General features: G+C 41.3%; 1 protein-coding gene across 1 annotated transcript in view; it reads left to right on the top strand.

The window, feature by feature from the left end:
* The first annotated feature begins 6,413 nt into the window (after positions 1 to 6,413).
* slit3 (slit homolog 3 (Drosophila)) overlaps positions 6,414 to 16,970 on the top strand; it is a 356,338-nt gene continuing 345,781 nt past the window's right edge. Inside the window, exon 1 of the mRNA XM_033624492.2 lies at positions 6,414 to 7,277. Coding sequence (XP_033480383.2) covers positions 7,087 to 7,277 — 191 coding nt within the window. The 5' untranslated portion in view covers positions 6,414 to 7,086. The remainder of the gene's footprint in view (positions 7,278 to 16,970) is intronic.

Here is a 16,970-nt window from a genome sequence, read left to right as displayed (position 1 = left end):
AATGGTACATTTGTGAAGTCACTATCGTTTGAGCATTCTGCCGCCAGAGTTAAAAGATATGGCAAATCAACTCCAACTGGCTGCCTCGGAATATTGATCAACATAGCACACAAGTCCATTGAGACAGAGGCTGGGCTTTTCTGAGGTGTAAAACAAGTTGTTTTATTTGTAGTAGATCTTAACAACGATTTACTGCAACAACAAAGCAGGCACGCCTTAATGCACGATCTAAATCTTCATCAAAACTTAACATCTTCATCTTGTAGGTTGTTAGCTTGGAGATGGGTGTTGTTGTGTCCTGTAGCGAAGGGGATTTGGAAACAGTAACACACAGATAGCAGAGGGAAGGGAGAATGCTGGCCGAAATCAGTGCCCTAATGTCAGCCTTAGAGCCACAGTCCAAACTCGGTGAGTCAGACTAAGACGTCCATGGTCTATGTGCCAGGCAGAGTTACTGATACACACAAAGTTTCTGGTACATTGATTTTCTGGTTAAATAACCTGATGAGTGATGAAATGTAGATCTATAATCATCCGTGTTTACCAGTAGACATTTGTGAAAACATTGAACCACTACCAACAATAAGAGGGACAGTAAAGGGCACAACAATAAAACTTACCACATTGTTTGTAGAGTGCTGAAAATCGGATCAGTCCGACTTAATGTGTGTGGCTCCGTCTCTGTGCCGTCTCCTCTTCAGTGTCCTCCTTTTCTGTTTTACTGTTTCCTCTGTGTCTTTATGTTTTATGTACATTATGTACGCTGTGTCTCTCCTTTATTCATTTAGTGGATATGCAACACATGGAGACAAAGCAACACCAGATGTTTCTTCAAAACCATTATTTTTCTCTGTTGTTGTACAGATTTAGTTGTACTCTCCTGTTCTCATAGTTATTCTCTGCTCAAGCTCATTAAATCTGTTTTAACATTTTAACCTGGAGTGGAATGTTGTTTGGTTGACTAACTGGGTCACGACCTCTGAATCTAATGTTACTGTACTGCATGTGACATGATCCCCATTGCATCAGAGTTTGCAACTTCTTCTTCCCAGAACAAAACCATAGATGAGTTTTATAAAGCAGTGGTTTTCAAACTTTTGTGCCCAAGGGTAAAGGGCAAGCCATAATTCAGCACACCTGTATTTATATGTGTGTACAATAGCTTAACTCTTATCAAATCACAAGACAAGAAAAAAAGACAGGTAGCTTTCTTGATATTGTCTATTCAAAGTTTTCTCTTTTCTTTTGGTGGTAGGTCTTCTTTGCTGGTGCGTTGTTGTTATTTGCTCCGTACAATAAAGCAATCCATTGTCTCACTCATGGCTTCCTACTTTTAATTGTTATCATCCCTCACACTGGCTGCCAATCAGGACTTTTAATGTATCACACACGTAAAATTCCCATGCGCAAACGGCAACAAATAGGTTCCCTATAAAAGTTTTTTTCCCCCCAATTAAATTAAATTAAATTACATTTTTAGCTAGCATTTGCCTCTTTATTAGGAAATGGGTGCGCACATACTGATATAGCAAGGTTAAAAATTCTTTCATAACTTTCTGTATACACCTGATTTAATATTGCAATAATAATGCGTGGTTATCACAAAATCCCATGGCACACCATTTGAGAACCACTGTTATAAAGTATAGTGGGGTATAACCAGTCATGAACTTGACGTCAAGTGAGCAAATGTGAAATTTATTTCAAGTATGTTGCCATTACTGTAACTTTTTGGAGAGGCAGGGAGACCTGACACTCCCCATAATTTAGGTTAATAAAGAATTCTTCCTTCTTATTTAGCATTAGCTAAATTTAATCAGTGGGCAGGTTGAATTTCAGCTCTCCTCAAATGTATCAGAGAGAGAAACAGAGAAGCAGAGACAGACTGCAGCGTGTGGTTCATCAAATTTATTCACACTTTTGGCAGACAGCAACACAGCAGACAGGTAAGAAAAACTTTTCCTATTGCATTTGAAAACTTTGCTTTTAAGGTTAGAGAAAATAAATCATGGAAATAGCCTCTCAGAGGACTTCTCTGGCTGTTAAACATAAATGGAAGTAAAATAATGCAAAAAAAAAAAAACCTTTTTAGTTTAACTTTTGCTGTGAAATTAATTAAATATTATGTAAGGACAGTTGTGTTGTCTAACGTTACTTCCCCATTAATTACATTTTTAAAGCCTAGAAAGCCTCGTTAGCTTTTTACAGGTTAGTTAGTCTAATGTTACCGTTAGCTAGCTAACATCTAACTAACAGCTAGCCTACCGTTAGCTAACTAACATCTAGCTAACTGCCAGTCTCAGTCAGTGAGAAAACACATTTGTTACTGTTAGCAGCTAACGGTGGCATGAACACTATTAACAAAACTTTAAAGTTACAATATACAGCTATAAAAGTACAAAACTATTAATGCCTACATTCTTTAAATATAGGAGAATAGAAATGTTGTGTTAAATGAACACAAAGTGCCTTGTTATTAAAATAAAGAGGAAATTTCTGGATGTGTCATGTTAGCTTCATATTGACGTTAGCTTAGTGAGCCTTGGGGCAGTTGGCCCAGCAGCAGCTTATAACTAATGTCTTTCGACAAAACAGGTAACTGAACATTTTGTTAAGTATTTTACTCAAATTCAAATGAGTCTTAGAGTGGTCAATAACTTCTTTGTTCATTCGTAATTCCTTATTTAGTTTGCAGTGTTAGTTATGTGGGCGCTTTGCTAGCATTAAATCTGTTGTTAGCATCTTTTGTTGGTGCCTGTTTAAATTTACTTACCTACAGGCTTGTTGGTATCAGTGGCTTAAAATATTGTATCTTGAGAATAAAAGGATCATATGTGAAGGGTTGCGATATAAAAGTTGATGGTTATTGTACCACGTCGCTTATCCACAATATTGATAAAAATAATACAACTGGACGTTGAATCTGCCTGGCCTTTGTTTCAGTTATTTTCTAAGGGGAGACTTTTTACACATACTTCCATTAACAAAATGGTTTCAAGTTTCAGTTACAGTAATAAAATGTTTGTTTAACCAACTATAACCCTTCCCTTTTCATTCCTTTAAGGGTCATCTGACTGATAACAACTTAAATTCTGTAATATCATTATACTGTGAAACTGCGATATTTTCTGAGACTCTTATCATATTCAACAACTTTTTGACAAGTCTACAAATCTACCCATGTTGTTTTTTTAAAGCAAGCAAACATAATTATGATGTGTGGAAGGGAGTGTGAGTCCACAGGTCTCTCAGTCTCACAATTTTTGTAACAGCCTATTATTAAAAAATCTAATTACAAGACAGCACGACTGGAATCCTTCTCATATTCATCATGACACTTTTTGGCATTATTGACAGTGCATCCTACAGAGGGCACCATTTTTGTGCAAATACTATAATCATCATACACCTGGCAACATTGACAATCCTTAGGTTTGCCATGCTCATTTGCTTTTAACAGTAAGAGATGTGTTTGTGTGAGTTAGCATTAATATGTATTAAAAAATATGTATTTTCTGGCAACAATATTTGCTGCACAGATTTCGGACATGCTGCATAGTCAGTACGTTTACATGCACAGTTTAATTCCACTTTTAATCGGAATGAAAGGCCATTCCGATTAAAAGTGGTCATGTAAACAGTCATTCCGATTGAAAAATGGTCATTCTGATTGAAAATTAAATCCGATTAAAGGGGGTGGTTTATTCCGTTCGTCATTCCGAATGAAAGAATTGTGTGTGCATGTATACACTCATTCCTCTTTAAGTTCATTCCGGTCTTTCTGCACATGCTCGTTTCCTTGCCATTCTGGCGCGATGACGTATATAGCGTGCATAGCAATGGGCTGCATAGCAACGGGCTGAGATAGAGCAGTCGGACTTGTTGCACTCACCGGTTTCCATTCGCCACAGCACGGTCTTCTACTTCCCTTCTCCTCCTCAACAGATGAAGCATTAGCAGGACAAGGTTGTTGTCGTACTGCTGCTTCAAGAATATAAGCAAAACACGCCCGAAAAAGGCACTAGGAACGGCGTCGTCAAGCATCTTGTTATCTGGAGCGAGGACTACAGTGTTTTCTTCCGATAAACGTAAACATGTAACATCCGCCCCGCCCCCTAAAATAATCAATAACGTTCCCTGGCCCAAACCTTGCACAGACCTGAATAAAGGCGATTGAACTGATCTCCCATGTAAACCCTCATTCGGAATGAATATTTCCTATGTAAACTACCTGGAAAGACTTTAATTCCGAATGATTTCATTCAGATTTATTTCATTCCGAATGAGAAGCCATCATGTAACCGTAGCCAGTGTGGCAGCTACTTAACACTATCTGGCTGTTCCCAAATGTTAATGCTTTTGTGATGTGTTTGTCTTGGTACTGTTTCACCGCTACACCCCTGCGTTTAAGCTCTTGATGGTGATAACAGCGCAGGCAGCTGAAATGGGTTTTCTCATCTGAGAGGCCAGGCTTACTCCATGACAGGCTGCTCGCTCCTGTGCCTCCCCAGGCATGGCCAGCAGGGAGGAAACCTCAGGGCAGACCCAGGAAACTCTGGAGGGATTTAATTTCCCCGAATGGCAGGGGGGCACCTGGGGATCCCCCACGGGGAGGAGCTGGAGTTAGTGGCTGTGAAAAAGAACTGTGCTGCTCTGCTGCCGCCATCGATCTGACACTGAGAATAGTTTCAAAGCAGCTTCATTTTCTAATGTCCCCTTAAACAGTAAAGGGGGCTGTGTGAGAGAGATCTTCAATACGCCAACTTCTGATGAATTTTCCCTTCCTAAAAGGAAATGAGATGAAAATTGGATGATGGAGAGCATATCTAAGAAAGTAGACAGGGAATAGAGAGCATATCTAAAAAAGTAGACAGGGAATAAACAAGAGGCTCACATATTTCTCTGAGGTTGTCTTTATACATATGACACACACACTGACATTCACATGTGCACATAAGGCTAAATTAGACACTGCTCACTTTGTCTATGTATACATTTATACTTATATGTGATTGAAAACAACTGAGGGAAGACAGTTTGGTCTCTCAAGACTTGAATTCAGATGATCCCTGAAACCTGATGCTGCAGTAACTGATAATGGATGTTTGTTTCTCCTCAGCAGCTACCATCAGTGTGCGTCTGAACAAGTCACCAAACACATAAACTGAACCAGCTGCACCAGAGGACCGGCAACTCTCAGGTATGAAGATGCATAACTGACTGACCATAAATCAAGCTGCACCTGAAAATGAGCGTACATGCTCAGCAGCCATGAGACAGAAAGAGACAGAAAGACATATTTCAAACTCAACAAGGGATGCTTTTTTCTAAAGGCTTCGGAGAATTAATTTTAAACATTACGATAAATTTGTTTACGAGAGTATCTCCTTTAGACTTGATCAAATATTAAACTGGCTCAAAGTATGGTCTCTGGTGGGCTTCCAGCTGACAGGAAAACTGATGTTTTAATTAGCTCGCGTTCCAGAATGAGACGCTGAATTACTCCGTTTGGATTCCAGGCATTACAATATTTATGAACTTTTCCACTGTTCATTACACACTGAGACACAGCTGAGGAAAAAAAAACCTTTCTGACATTTGCAGGAAAATTCCCCAAATGAATTAAATTAATTTAGAGGACACTGATTTAATGAGAAGTGAAATTATTTTATTACTGTAACTGAAAATTGATGAGTCTCCACAGTGAGGTTATGAAAGTTTCACCTTCTACCAATAGAGGGCAGCAGAAGGGCACCCACTCTTTACTGAAGGAGTCTTCTCACTTCACTGCTGCAGGGAAGAAATGTGTGGAAATCAGTGTAGTGACTATGAATAGTTGCAGGATGAACCGGGACTTGAACAGAGCTCACACCAAAGAATATGTACACTCAAATCCAAGATTATGTCAGATATTAAAGAGGAGCCATGAAACCTTATCAGTCAACTTAAACCTTTGCTTTTATTAATTAAAAATCAATTTAAAAAAGTCCAAGTTTTGATGTTGTTTCAAGTCATTGTGGACTTCATGCCATTTTCCAACACAATAGAAGATAAATTCAGCTCAATGACAGTTTGTCAAACTCAGAGTGATCTATCAGACATGCATTAATCAGTGAAGTTGACACAGATTTCCCAAGTGTGATGCATTTGACTATTTGGAGTGATGGCTCGTAAAAGACGTGGCTCAAACCCAACTATATGATCACAAAGTAAATCATTAAGATGATATATGGGCCTTGATAAAAGAGGACGAGCTGCTGGGAAATGAGCTGAAATATGCGCACTGTTGCCACGAGCTGAGAGTTTGGAGTTGTGTCCGTCTGTGTGGGAAAGTATCCGAGTGTATGTTTCTGTGGAGGAGATAAGGGACGAGTGAAAGTTTGTAGAGCTCTTTTCTGGTGACATCAACACAGAGAGAGAGAGAGAGAGGGAGAAGGAGGGAGGGAGAGGCAGAGAGAGAAGATTTTTGGGGAAACCTAAGTACAAATCTGTGTGCCTCTCTCATTCTCACAACCTCCAGGCGTACCAGTCTGTGTTGCGCCTCCGCTCTCTCAACTTTTTTTTCCTCCTCTTTACTGATTAGCCCTACAACTCCTCTGCAACTCTCACTTTTTATTCCCTGGCAGCGGAGGGATGTTCCCTAGAAGGAGGTTACACCCCAGCTAAACATTTTCACCTTGGAAAGTTTCAGGCTTCATAACTTCTCGGGGAGTTTGTGAATGGGGAGCATTTGGAGAGAGACTTTTACGCATCGAGTTGAGTGACGCGCGGTGGGATGTTTTAAAGAACAAGAAAACTTTTTCTTTGCAAGTGTCGCAGTTAAATCCTCATTTTCTTCCTTTTTTTCTTCAATGGCAAGGGAGCGTTTTAAGGAGATCCTGACTGATCGAGTCTCCTGAGAGAAACTTTTTGGTGAACTTCTGCAGCAGCGATTGATTTGATTTCGGCTCTCATCACTTCTTTTTTCAAACCACACAGTCGAGCGGCCTCTCTTGACCTTTTTCGGGATCCCTACTTCCACAACATCTACTCCCCCCCAGTGGATTTTCAATTAACATCGCTTTGGAAGTAATTTGAGTGGATATCATGCCTCCGATCGGGCCGGAGAAGCGAGCTGCGCTCTGCCGGGTTTGGGCTCTGGGTTTTGCGCTGCTGGTGTGCGCTGCCTCGGTGACTGGATGCCCACACAAGTGCAGCTGCTCCGGGTCGCATGTGGACTGCCAGGGTCTGGGCTTGAAGACTGTGCCTAAAGGAGTACCGAGGAATGCCGAGCGATTGTAAGTGAAATTTCATGTCAGTTTAAGGAAATCTTATTGTCTGTCTGTCATCATCTTTCTTAAATATCATATTGTGCCCTGTGGCCTTATAATGCACGTTTCTATTTTGGCTTTCCTCTCATAATCCTGTGGAGACAACAGTGAATTTTGTCACATGGAAGCTTAGAAAACTTAACATGCCTTGCAGAAGTCAGGAATGAGTTATCAGAGCATCTTAAACTCTCAAACACCACTGATTGGACTTTTCAAACTGAACGCTTGGTTTACTTTTGCAATGAAAACTTCATGCGTTTTAACGCTCACCCCTTCATTCATTAATCAGGATATTTAAGTGCACTTTTCTTGTGAATACTATGGTGCATCCTTGTACACCAGGCTGCTACGCAGTGATTAAATTAAGATGCATTTCAACTCTGACCTTAAGGCAGTGTTATTTTATTTAGCATTAAAATACCCTGTCCTTCTGGTTATTTTAGGCGTATGTCAGCTCCTACAGCTGAGTAACTTTTATCATTTTGTCAGCCAGGAATAGAAAAAATGCACCCTGTTTCTGTACTTGCCTGTGCTATGCACTTTCTGTTTCTGCACTATGTATGTATTTTTATTTGGCAGCCTTTATGTCCAAGACAAATTTCCCTGGAGACAAATAAAGCAAAAACTTTTCCCCAAAACTCGATGAAGTGAAATTAAGAGGACTTTTCATATAGAAGTATGTGAGCCCTGTGATGCTGATAAATGGGAAAATAACCCACTCTTTGTAGTATTAACAGTATTTTTATGCAAAACAAGGGGTCGTTTTCTGGAAAAAGTTACAAGTGTACGTCCTGGCTGAAGCATATACTACAATCCCTTTGGTTGTGTGGTATGTGTAATAGATGGTGCACATGAAACTGCCCTAAAATTCACCAGTGACCCCGGTGAATGGAGGCAGTTAAGAAAACAGTCCTGAAGCAGCTTTAGAGCAAGTAATTAGGTTTTTAAACAGGTCCAAATGAAAGGTGAGAAGACGCAGTGTGCTCCTTAAATCTTTTTATATTCTTCCGCACTCCGTTTGCAGTAAGACTTTCCAAAGGTTTCCACAGGTTCCTAAAGTTGGTGCTTGATCCTCAGTGATATGTGTGAAATCCTAATAAGTAATTTTACTGTTAAAGAATTACTTTCAGCACTTTCTTTTCTTTTTTTTTTCTTTTTTTTTAACCTGGTGACAGTTAGTTTCAAATGATATTCATTCCTAAGGCGGTCACAGACCCCTGACAGCCACTGCTGCCACCTTCCAGCCTGATCTTGACACGTACAGGCTACACCCCTGCAGCCACACACATGCATTCACAAACACACACCTATACTGTCAAGGTATGGAAGCCATTATGCGTGATAACGGAGCAGCCAAAAGCCCCGCAGGGGATCAACAACAGACCTAACCCTGAGACAACAAACACAATCAGTAGGCTGCAGAGGGAGGTGGGGGGCTGTGTTTGTGGACGCTTCATGTGCATGTGGATGTGGGGGGTACTGGTGGATATGAGCATATGATTAGCATGTGTGCAAGCATTTTTACTTTTGCATGTGTTTGTTTATGATTGTGTATTTGTGTGTGCATGTTCACGCTGGCTAGTGCGATTGTGTGAGTGTGAACAACGAACCCCATACCTCTGCCATCCCACAGGACTGTTGTGACCTCCCAGGACCTGTTGGCTTTTACACAGCAATCCCTCGAAGACATTTACACCCTAGGAAAATAAATAATTAGAGCGGGTTGTGATGGGGAGGTGGGATAAGGGGGTCCCCTGCCTCTCGCTGGGGTCCCCGGGGTGGAATATTTGGGGTAGCAGCGCCCCCTCCCTCCCCTTTCTCTCCAGAAACTATGTGTTTATGTTTCCCTGATTTATCCAGGTCAGTGTTTCAGCTGTGACTTTGGCCCAGAGTTACTCTTTTCCTCCCTCTTACTCTCCCTCTCTGCCTGCCTTCATCTTTCTCTCTCTCCTCAGATATATTTTAGGGAGTCTGAGATGGGAAACATTAAAATGGATGAGATTCCAGTTCTAAAGGTTACGGCAGATGGGAAAATTTTTAGGAAAGAGAGATGAGTGTTGTTGCCCTGAGCAGGGATTTGGGTTTGACAACTGGGATGAGGTCCATGTGGACAACAGAGTCTGGTAACAAAAAGTCCCAAGTTTGTTAAGTTGGGAATAAAAATGCTCATTTGCATCAAAGTAAAGACATCTAGGGTTGGAAATTAACTTTTTGTCCACCTGCCACTTTGGCTGGTGGATTTCAAAATCTACCAGCTACTCAATAGATTAGGTTTTTTTTTTGGCGGGAGAGTGAAGCAAATCTAGCAGCCACTTGCATATTTTACCAGCACTTGGCTGGTGGCTGGTGCTAAATTCCAACCCTGCCTACATTTAATCCTCTTTCAAAAATTCTAATAGTGACTCACTCTGCATTTCTGTTCCACAGAGGTGTGGACTTAATTCACATGACTTGGACTCAAGTCAGACTTCAGTCACAAATTTAATCACTTTTGGCTCGACTTAACAAAATCGAAAAAGATCTGCAACTTGACACCAGTGACTCATGACTTCATTTGGATTTAAAGTTTTTGACTTGAAAATACTCAATACTTTTGTTGAAGTGTGCCACGAATCAAGTCATTTCCCTTCATTTCTTGAATCAACTAACATTAACGTCATTCATTCCCAACAAGTCGACACTTAATTCCCCAGATGATCCACTTTGTTTGAACCATCTGTCAGCATCCAGTCAAGTTGCAGGGGAGAACCATGAAGAAATAATGTTCAGCGTGTCTGTAGGTCCTTAGAAAGTCTTTAAATGTCTTGATAAAAGGCCGTAAAAAGTCTTAAATAGTCTTAAATTCTTAAATATTTTTGGTCACATTACTGTGAAACTGTATCTGTGTCTGCAGCCTAACAGACCCAATGACTGTTTGCAATCATTGGACAGACCGAAGATTTGCAATAATCAACAGCTTTTATGACAGCGATGAGATTTAGTTTAAACACGTTCACTGCAGGTTTGGTATTAAATTCCATAAATGGTGGTATTAAATAGGTCTTAAAAAGTCTTACATTTAACTTGGTTATATCTGTAGACACCCTGATGTTATGTTACAAAGGGCCAGCTGGAAAAAATGATACCAAATTTAATTTTGTTCCCCTGCAAAACTATGTGGTGGTCAACAAAAAAGGCACTGCAGTATGCAAAACTTGTGGGTTGAAAATTCCAGACAGAAACTTCTAACAAACCTCCTTTCGTCTTGATTATTGTACTGTAGATGCTTCTCCATTATTAAGATGACATTACATTAGGTGAAGAATGCATTATGACATGTTTAGGACTCGAAAGTCAAAGTTTAGGACTTGGAACTGAATTTGGGACTTGTAAGTGTTGAATCGGGGTTTGATTCAAACTTGCCTGTCTTGTGCAAAGACTTGAGATTTTGACTTGCAAAAGAATGACTTGGTCACACCTCTGCTGTTCAGAATGTGTTGTTTGGTTGCGTCTCATGCTTAAGTTTTGTTTGACCCACAAACTAAAATGGCGAACGTTTCTTTATGGACTCACCGTTTTGAAGAAATGTTTAGTCACATGGGGAGAAGTCCATAGAAAAGAGGAGGTACATTTTTCTCCACCGATAGTAGTCTCACCACACCAGAATACTTTGCACCAAGACCACAAGACATGTGGCGTTTGAGTAAGGGACATGACTCCCGTCTTATCTCGAGTGGAAAATCTTTTTCGGCTACTACTCTGCTGCTCCCTTTATCTCTCTCTTTCTCTCTCTGTCTCAAGCCACATGCACTGAATCAAACAAATTCAGGCTTTGTGGAGGTTACTGAAAACAAATGTAGAAAATCCCTGTTGAGTGAAGGAATACATGACACCGGGAAATCGGGCATGACAAAAAAGTTAAGGCTTCATGATGAAATGGCTTCAGGATATATGCATGTACAACGCTGAAAAAGCACACAGATTTTTTCTTTAAAGGAACATGGCTGCCTAGAGGGAAAGAAATCAAATCAAAATGGGAACGTTTGGCAGTGTAAAAGTGTAAAAAATCACCAGTGTGGTCCTTTAAACTGCAGTTACTCCCCACGTACTCCCTTTGTTACACACAGTATATAACTTTGAATCCAGTTCTCTCAAGTAAACGGTGAGAGCAACAGTCAGAGCCAGAGACCACCTGTCATAACTTCAAAATTAATCTTTTTAAAAGCACCATTTTCCTCTCTATTGTAAACGGAGCATTTGGAAAGGTTAAAGAGAAAAAAAAACAGCGGTGGCCTCGACTCAACACACACACATGCACTCACAGGCAGCCTCACAGATTACCCTTAGGCCAGTCAATTCCGTAATGTCCTCCTTGGGAAGCCACTCGAGACCTCATTTGCATCTAATTTGAGTGGAGGGTCTTGGGGGGAGGCTTAACAGGCTTAACGAGGCTGGGTAAAATGAATTGGAAAACAGGGACGGCTTTTCTCTCCGGGGTCCAATTCACACCTGCCCCACAGGGACCGCATATACACACAGATACACACACACACCCTGGAGTGTTGATTTTTAGAACTGCAGATTCCAAACTGTTGTCCCAATTGCTGTGAAATGTTGGGAAATTGAATGCTGTAAACTCTAGAGGGGGCCTTCAATTGGTTGAGCTGCAATCAGGAATTTTTTTTGTGTTGCACTGTGTCTGTGGGTCTGTACTCTTGAATTTGCTTTTATAAAATGTACCTATATCCATTTATATATGATCACATCTGTATATATATATATATATATATATATATATATATATATATATATACATATATTTGTTCTATATGTCAAAGTGAGTATGTGTGCGTTGATGTGTGTGTTTGCAGTTGAATGAGTTCACTGCTGGAAGCGGCTAGCCGCCTGAGCCAACTTTATACAAACTAATTCTGATTTTAACTGCCTATTTTTCTTTTCCCTCGCTAACGGCACTTTGAGGAAGTTTTTTGGCAAGTTTTTTACGAGCAACACCTTCTCTACTTTCTCTAGCCTTGTCTGGCACAAGACAGAGGCATTTCTTTTTATTTCCCTTACCAACTCTTCATCTTTACCCAAGCTTTGTTTCTCTTTCTGACATCTCTTGCTCTTTCTTCCCATCCCTCTACCGTCCTTTTTTCTTCTCCGTGCTCACTCCCTCAGTTTCTTTCTCCCACCCTCTCCTCACTCCACCTTCTTCTCTGCCCCATCTCCCTCTCCCTTGCCTCCTAACCCTATCTCTCTTCACCAGTCTCTCTCTGACCTCCACCTCCCGTTTCAACACACACTCACAAACACACACCTCCAGTTTGCCAGCAGCGTCTCTCCAGTAGAGTTTTCACAGCTCCCATTTCCCCTCAGCGTGCCAACCTACCACGGAGCACACAACAATAAGATCCTGCTGCTGTATGTGTGCAGGCAAGCATCAGTGAGTGTGTGGGTTTCTGTGTGTAGAGTGGACGCACACACACACACACACGTTCCAGCCTCTGCTTCTGGCTCTTATCAAAGCTTGGTGTTGATTGGTCAGTGAACGCTGTAAGCACCACACCCTCAGCTATGAAACAGCATTCCATGGTGGGACTGAAATCTGTGTGTGTGAGTGTGTGTGTGTGTGTGATCTTTGAATACTTTGGTGCTAACCTGCGCATGTGGCAGACCAGCTAATTTGTGCAGACACAGTTCCCTGCCCCTTAAATTTAGAATAATCTGATTGGATCCATAATCAATCTCTAATCACGAGAGTGTTGTGGTGTTGACTTCAGTTTTGGCTGAACTCCTTTCAGTTGTGGCCCAAGTATTCGCCTGAAGTCACTGCAGATATTGTGCTGCTGGCTGCTAACACAGCTAAGAAGTCTGATAAGTCAAAGATGCATTCCCATGAATCTCTGCTAACCATGCTGTGTTGGTACTTTGCCAACTTTTGTGGAAACCGGGGAGCTAATTAGTGATGTATTTTGTTTGTGTAGTATTTCTGTATATGTGCACCACTTTGTGGGGATGCTTAAGTCAGCACGCATGCTTTGGCAACTTGAATTAAAGCCATCGTTCAATGAAGAGCGTTCTTTAGTGTTATCGTGGGTATGATGGTGATGTAATACATCTGAGGAGCAGGCGAGTGTTATTGCTATAGCAGACGAGTCTAAACTAAGAAGCAAAAACCACAATGAGCTTGCTGTTCTCAAACAGCCTCTTAATGTCACGCCTATCATCTGCGGCCATCTCGTGGTAACCATTTTGTGCCCTTCCAAATATGTTTGATTCAGTTATGGTATGCCAAATGGCACATGTGAGGGTAACCGATATTTAGTCTGCAGTTCTAGGTCAGTGGGTGATATTCTTTGCCCCAAGTTTCTCCAACGTGCGGGCAGCTGACCTTTCTATATAATGACTTTCAGGCTGCCAAGGAGGCAGCCAGCTGGCACTGACAGTGGGCACTGCCCTTCTGGGAAACAGAGCAAGCTGGCAGCGTTAAAACATACACTGTACTCTCATGTACTTAACACAGTCAAAGAAGTGCTCACTGGCATACATATGGAAAATCAGGAAGGCAGATGAATGCACACTTTGCATCCGTGTACACATAATTGTACTGCACTTGTGAGGACCCTCACTGACATACGTAATGCATTCCTAGGCCCTGTCCCCAACCTTAACCATCACAACTATGCCAAACCCCAACCCAGCCTAATTCTAAACTTAACCCTTGAAGGGGCTGTTTGCAAAATTCAGAGCGTATGAGTGGTCTGGACACAGTTCTGGCTGGCTAGCAGCTTATGTTGCTAACTCTATAAACAGCACCAAACAACGCCAACAGCGCTTACAGAGCTAATGTGTTAACAGGAGGGTGGGCGCTATGCTTCCTCGATGCGGCTGACCTGGTATTAGCAGTAATTGACATATGAGCGCAGTGCAAAGCGCGATGATGAGCTAGCCAGCGGGATACACTCATACACTAACATGCACATGCACAACAAACCACAGAGAAGCTCGAATTGCAACACACACAGAGGTAGTATGACTTCATTCTCTCCTCAGGATGCCATTAGTCCACTACATCTTTACATCGGAAATAGCGGTTTGCTGCTATATTAATGCTCTGAATGTCTCATGGAGACCCTTTAAAGGAAAAATGTATTTCATTTTAACTTGAGTCTTATTTTTGTAGTCTCGGCCATTGTTTTTTATCTATTTTGCTCATCACATTTACATGCTGAGATTTGGGAACACTGCTACCAGGAAGCATGAGAAATGAGTGCTCAGATGATCAGACAAGTTGTCAACAAGCCTACAACCAGCTTAGCTATAGTGGAGGATAAGCTGGAAGCTAGTGCACCTGAAATTCCTCTTTGATGAGAAAAATTGACTGTGTGTGCGCTCACAAGCACTGAAAGTATGGTGGGTCAAAGTTGGATCACAAAGAAGCTCTCTCAACTGTGATGGATGTTCACAGTGAACAATTTGGGTGATTATTTCACAGTTTGCCTTCATTTTCTCTTCAAAGTTAGTTTTGCTAACCTGGGGGTTGGTTAAAAATCTGTGTGATCGTCTTGTGGTCTCGTAGAGTAATATTATTACAGACAAAACTACTAATGTTATATGTAATGAGTAATGTAATGAGTTTATTTTAACCCTCAAACAGCCCTTTGAAGTAGTGGGCACCAGCCAAAATGTCCTCACCCTCCAAAAATATCCTCTCTCTCGAGGTCTAAAAATGGGTCCTCACAAATATGGTACAAAAACACACGGACACATGTGTACATGTGTGCAAAAAAAAAAAAAAAAAGTACATTTATTTTTCAAGCGATTATACGAACACAGGAGAATTTATGCACGCAGCTAGTCATACACTCATCATTGGGCGAGTGCAGGCACAAATACACACATACACACACACAGCACACTCTCATGCTTTAACAGGATTAAATGTAAAATTGGTTGTAGATGGAAACTTTGACATAAAACTAGAGAGAGAGAGAGAGTGTCACATAGAAACTCTCCCGAGTCACGAAATGACCTTCTGTGACTTTCTGCTGAAACAGAAGTTCTCAGACCAGAGGACCTCAGAGTGTGTGTCATACTCTAGTGCCAGTCTGGATTTGTGTGCGTGCAGTATGCTTGGAGTCGTTTGATGTTAACAAGCTATGCCACTGTTTTGTTAGGCCACTGTCACCAAAGCAACACATTATATCCCTTCTGCAGGAACTTTCTTTTTCTCAGTGTGTATTTCTATGTGTACTCCTCCGCTATATATGTCTGCGTACATATTTGTGTTTATTTGTGTGCATGCAGTATGTGTGTACACTATGAGAGTGTGACTTGAGCCATAATTTTCCCTTTTCGGTCCAGTGTTCAGCTAAGCTCAAAGTGACAGGCTGTTTATGTAAGGCTGGAAGCATTTGGAGAGGCTGGTCACTGCACTTTGCATGTGTGTGTTTCTCCATCTCCGTCTCTCCCAAGCTTCGTCTCTATCATTCACTTTCTCTCTCGGTCTCTCATTCATCTTAACCTCTCTCATTCTCTTATCCTCTCGTTCACTCACTCTCATTTTTTTTGACTTGGCCTCTGCTGAGGAAGCAGCGGTCCTTGTTCTTGTCAAGTGGCCTCTCAGCGGCCAAATTACCCCTCCACCTCCACCCCCACCCCATTCACTTACAGTACAGCGGTAGTAAATCTAGACAAAAGCAATGCAGCCCTATAAACTCTGGAAAAGAAAAGAGCTAACCAAATACAGTGCTGGTTTATTGCCCATTTGGCTCGTGACTCCAAAAGAAAGGGATGCTTACAGGCGACTCCCTAATGTGGTCAAGCCTGCGTGGTTAACAGGGACACCAAACTATGAGTTTCGTTAGGTTTAGGGGGATTAACATTGAATAAAGACTCGGAGGGAAAGAGAAATATAGTGTGACAGACAGAAAACAAAGCAATAGATGATGAAACCCAGAGGCAAGACACATTACTCCCCCAGATGTCAACACAGTCCGATCAGTCTGGCATATTGAAGGCGAAAGATGCATTAACAAGTCATTTAAAAGACAGACATAAACAGGAGAAGAATGGGAGGAGGGGTGATAGAATGATGAATTTAAAGCAAAAGATGGATAGAATAGAAGAAAAACAGATCTGGGAAGAGTAAAATAAAGAAAAAAGTGAGGTTGGAAGTCAGACAGAATGACAAAAATACTAACATGAAGATAAGATTGAGACAGAGTTCAAGAACTGATATGGAGGGAGCTGCACTCACATCATTCAGACAGGATTCCCCTTTATGGAGTTAAACTGCATGTCCTTCAGTCTGCTGTAGGGAAATTATTTTACTCTCCTTTAACATCTGTGTCTCCACTCCTCTTCATAGCTCCTCTCTTTTTTGGGAAACAAGTTCTCCCAACTTCTGTTTAATTAGTGTTCTAGACCTTGGAAATGACTAAGCCAGTAGCTTATTTGTCGGCTCAGTTGCTAGAGGAAAACGTTGGCATCGAAGTTCCTGCAAACCTTGGATACGTTTAATTGTAAATTTCATAAGTAGCATATGTTTCAGAAAGTGATGTAGTATGTGAGCTTATTTTATCATTGGAGGGTGGTGGTGTGACATCTAGGCGAGATGGCTGCCAAGCTGCAGACTGCTGGGGACCACTATTCAAGACCAACAAATAACAACACTGG

The sequence above is a fragment of the Epinephelus lanceolatus genome, chromosome 7 (genome assembly GCF_041903045.1).
Source record: "Epinephelus lanceolatus isolate andai-2023 chromosome 7, ASM4190304v1, whole genome shotgun sequence".
In the NCBI taxonomy this organism is placed as follows: Eukaryota; Metazoa; Chordata; class Actinopteri; order Perciformes; family Serranidae; genus Epinephelus; species Epinephelus lanceolatus.
Note: the sequence above shows the minus strand (reverse complement) of the source record. Positions and strands in the feature narration are given on the sequence as shown.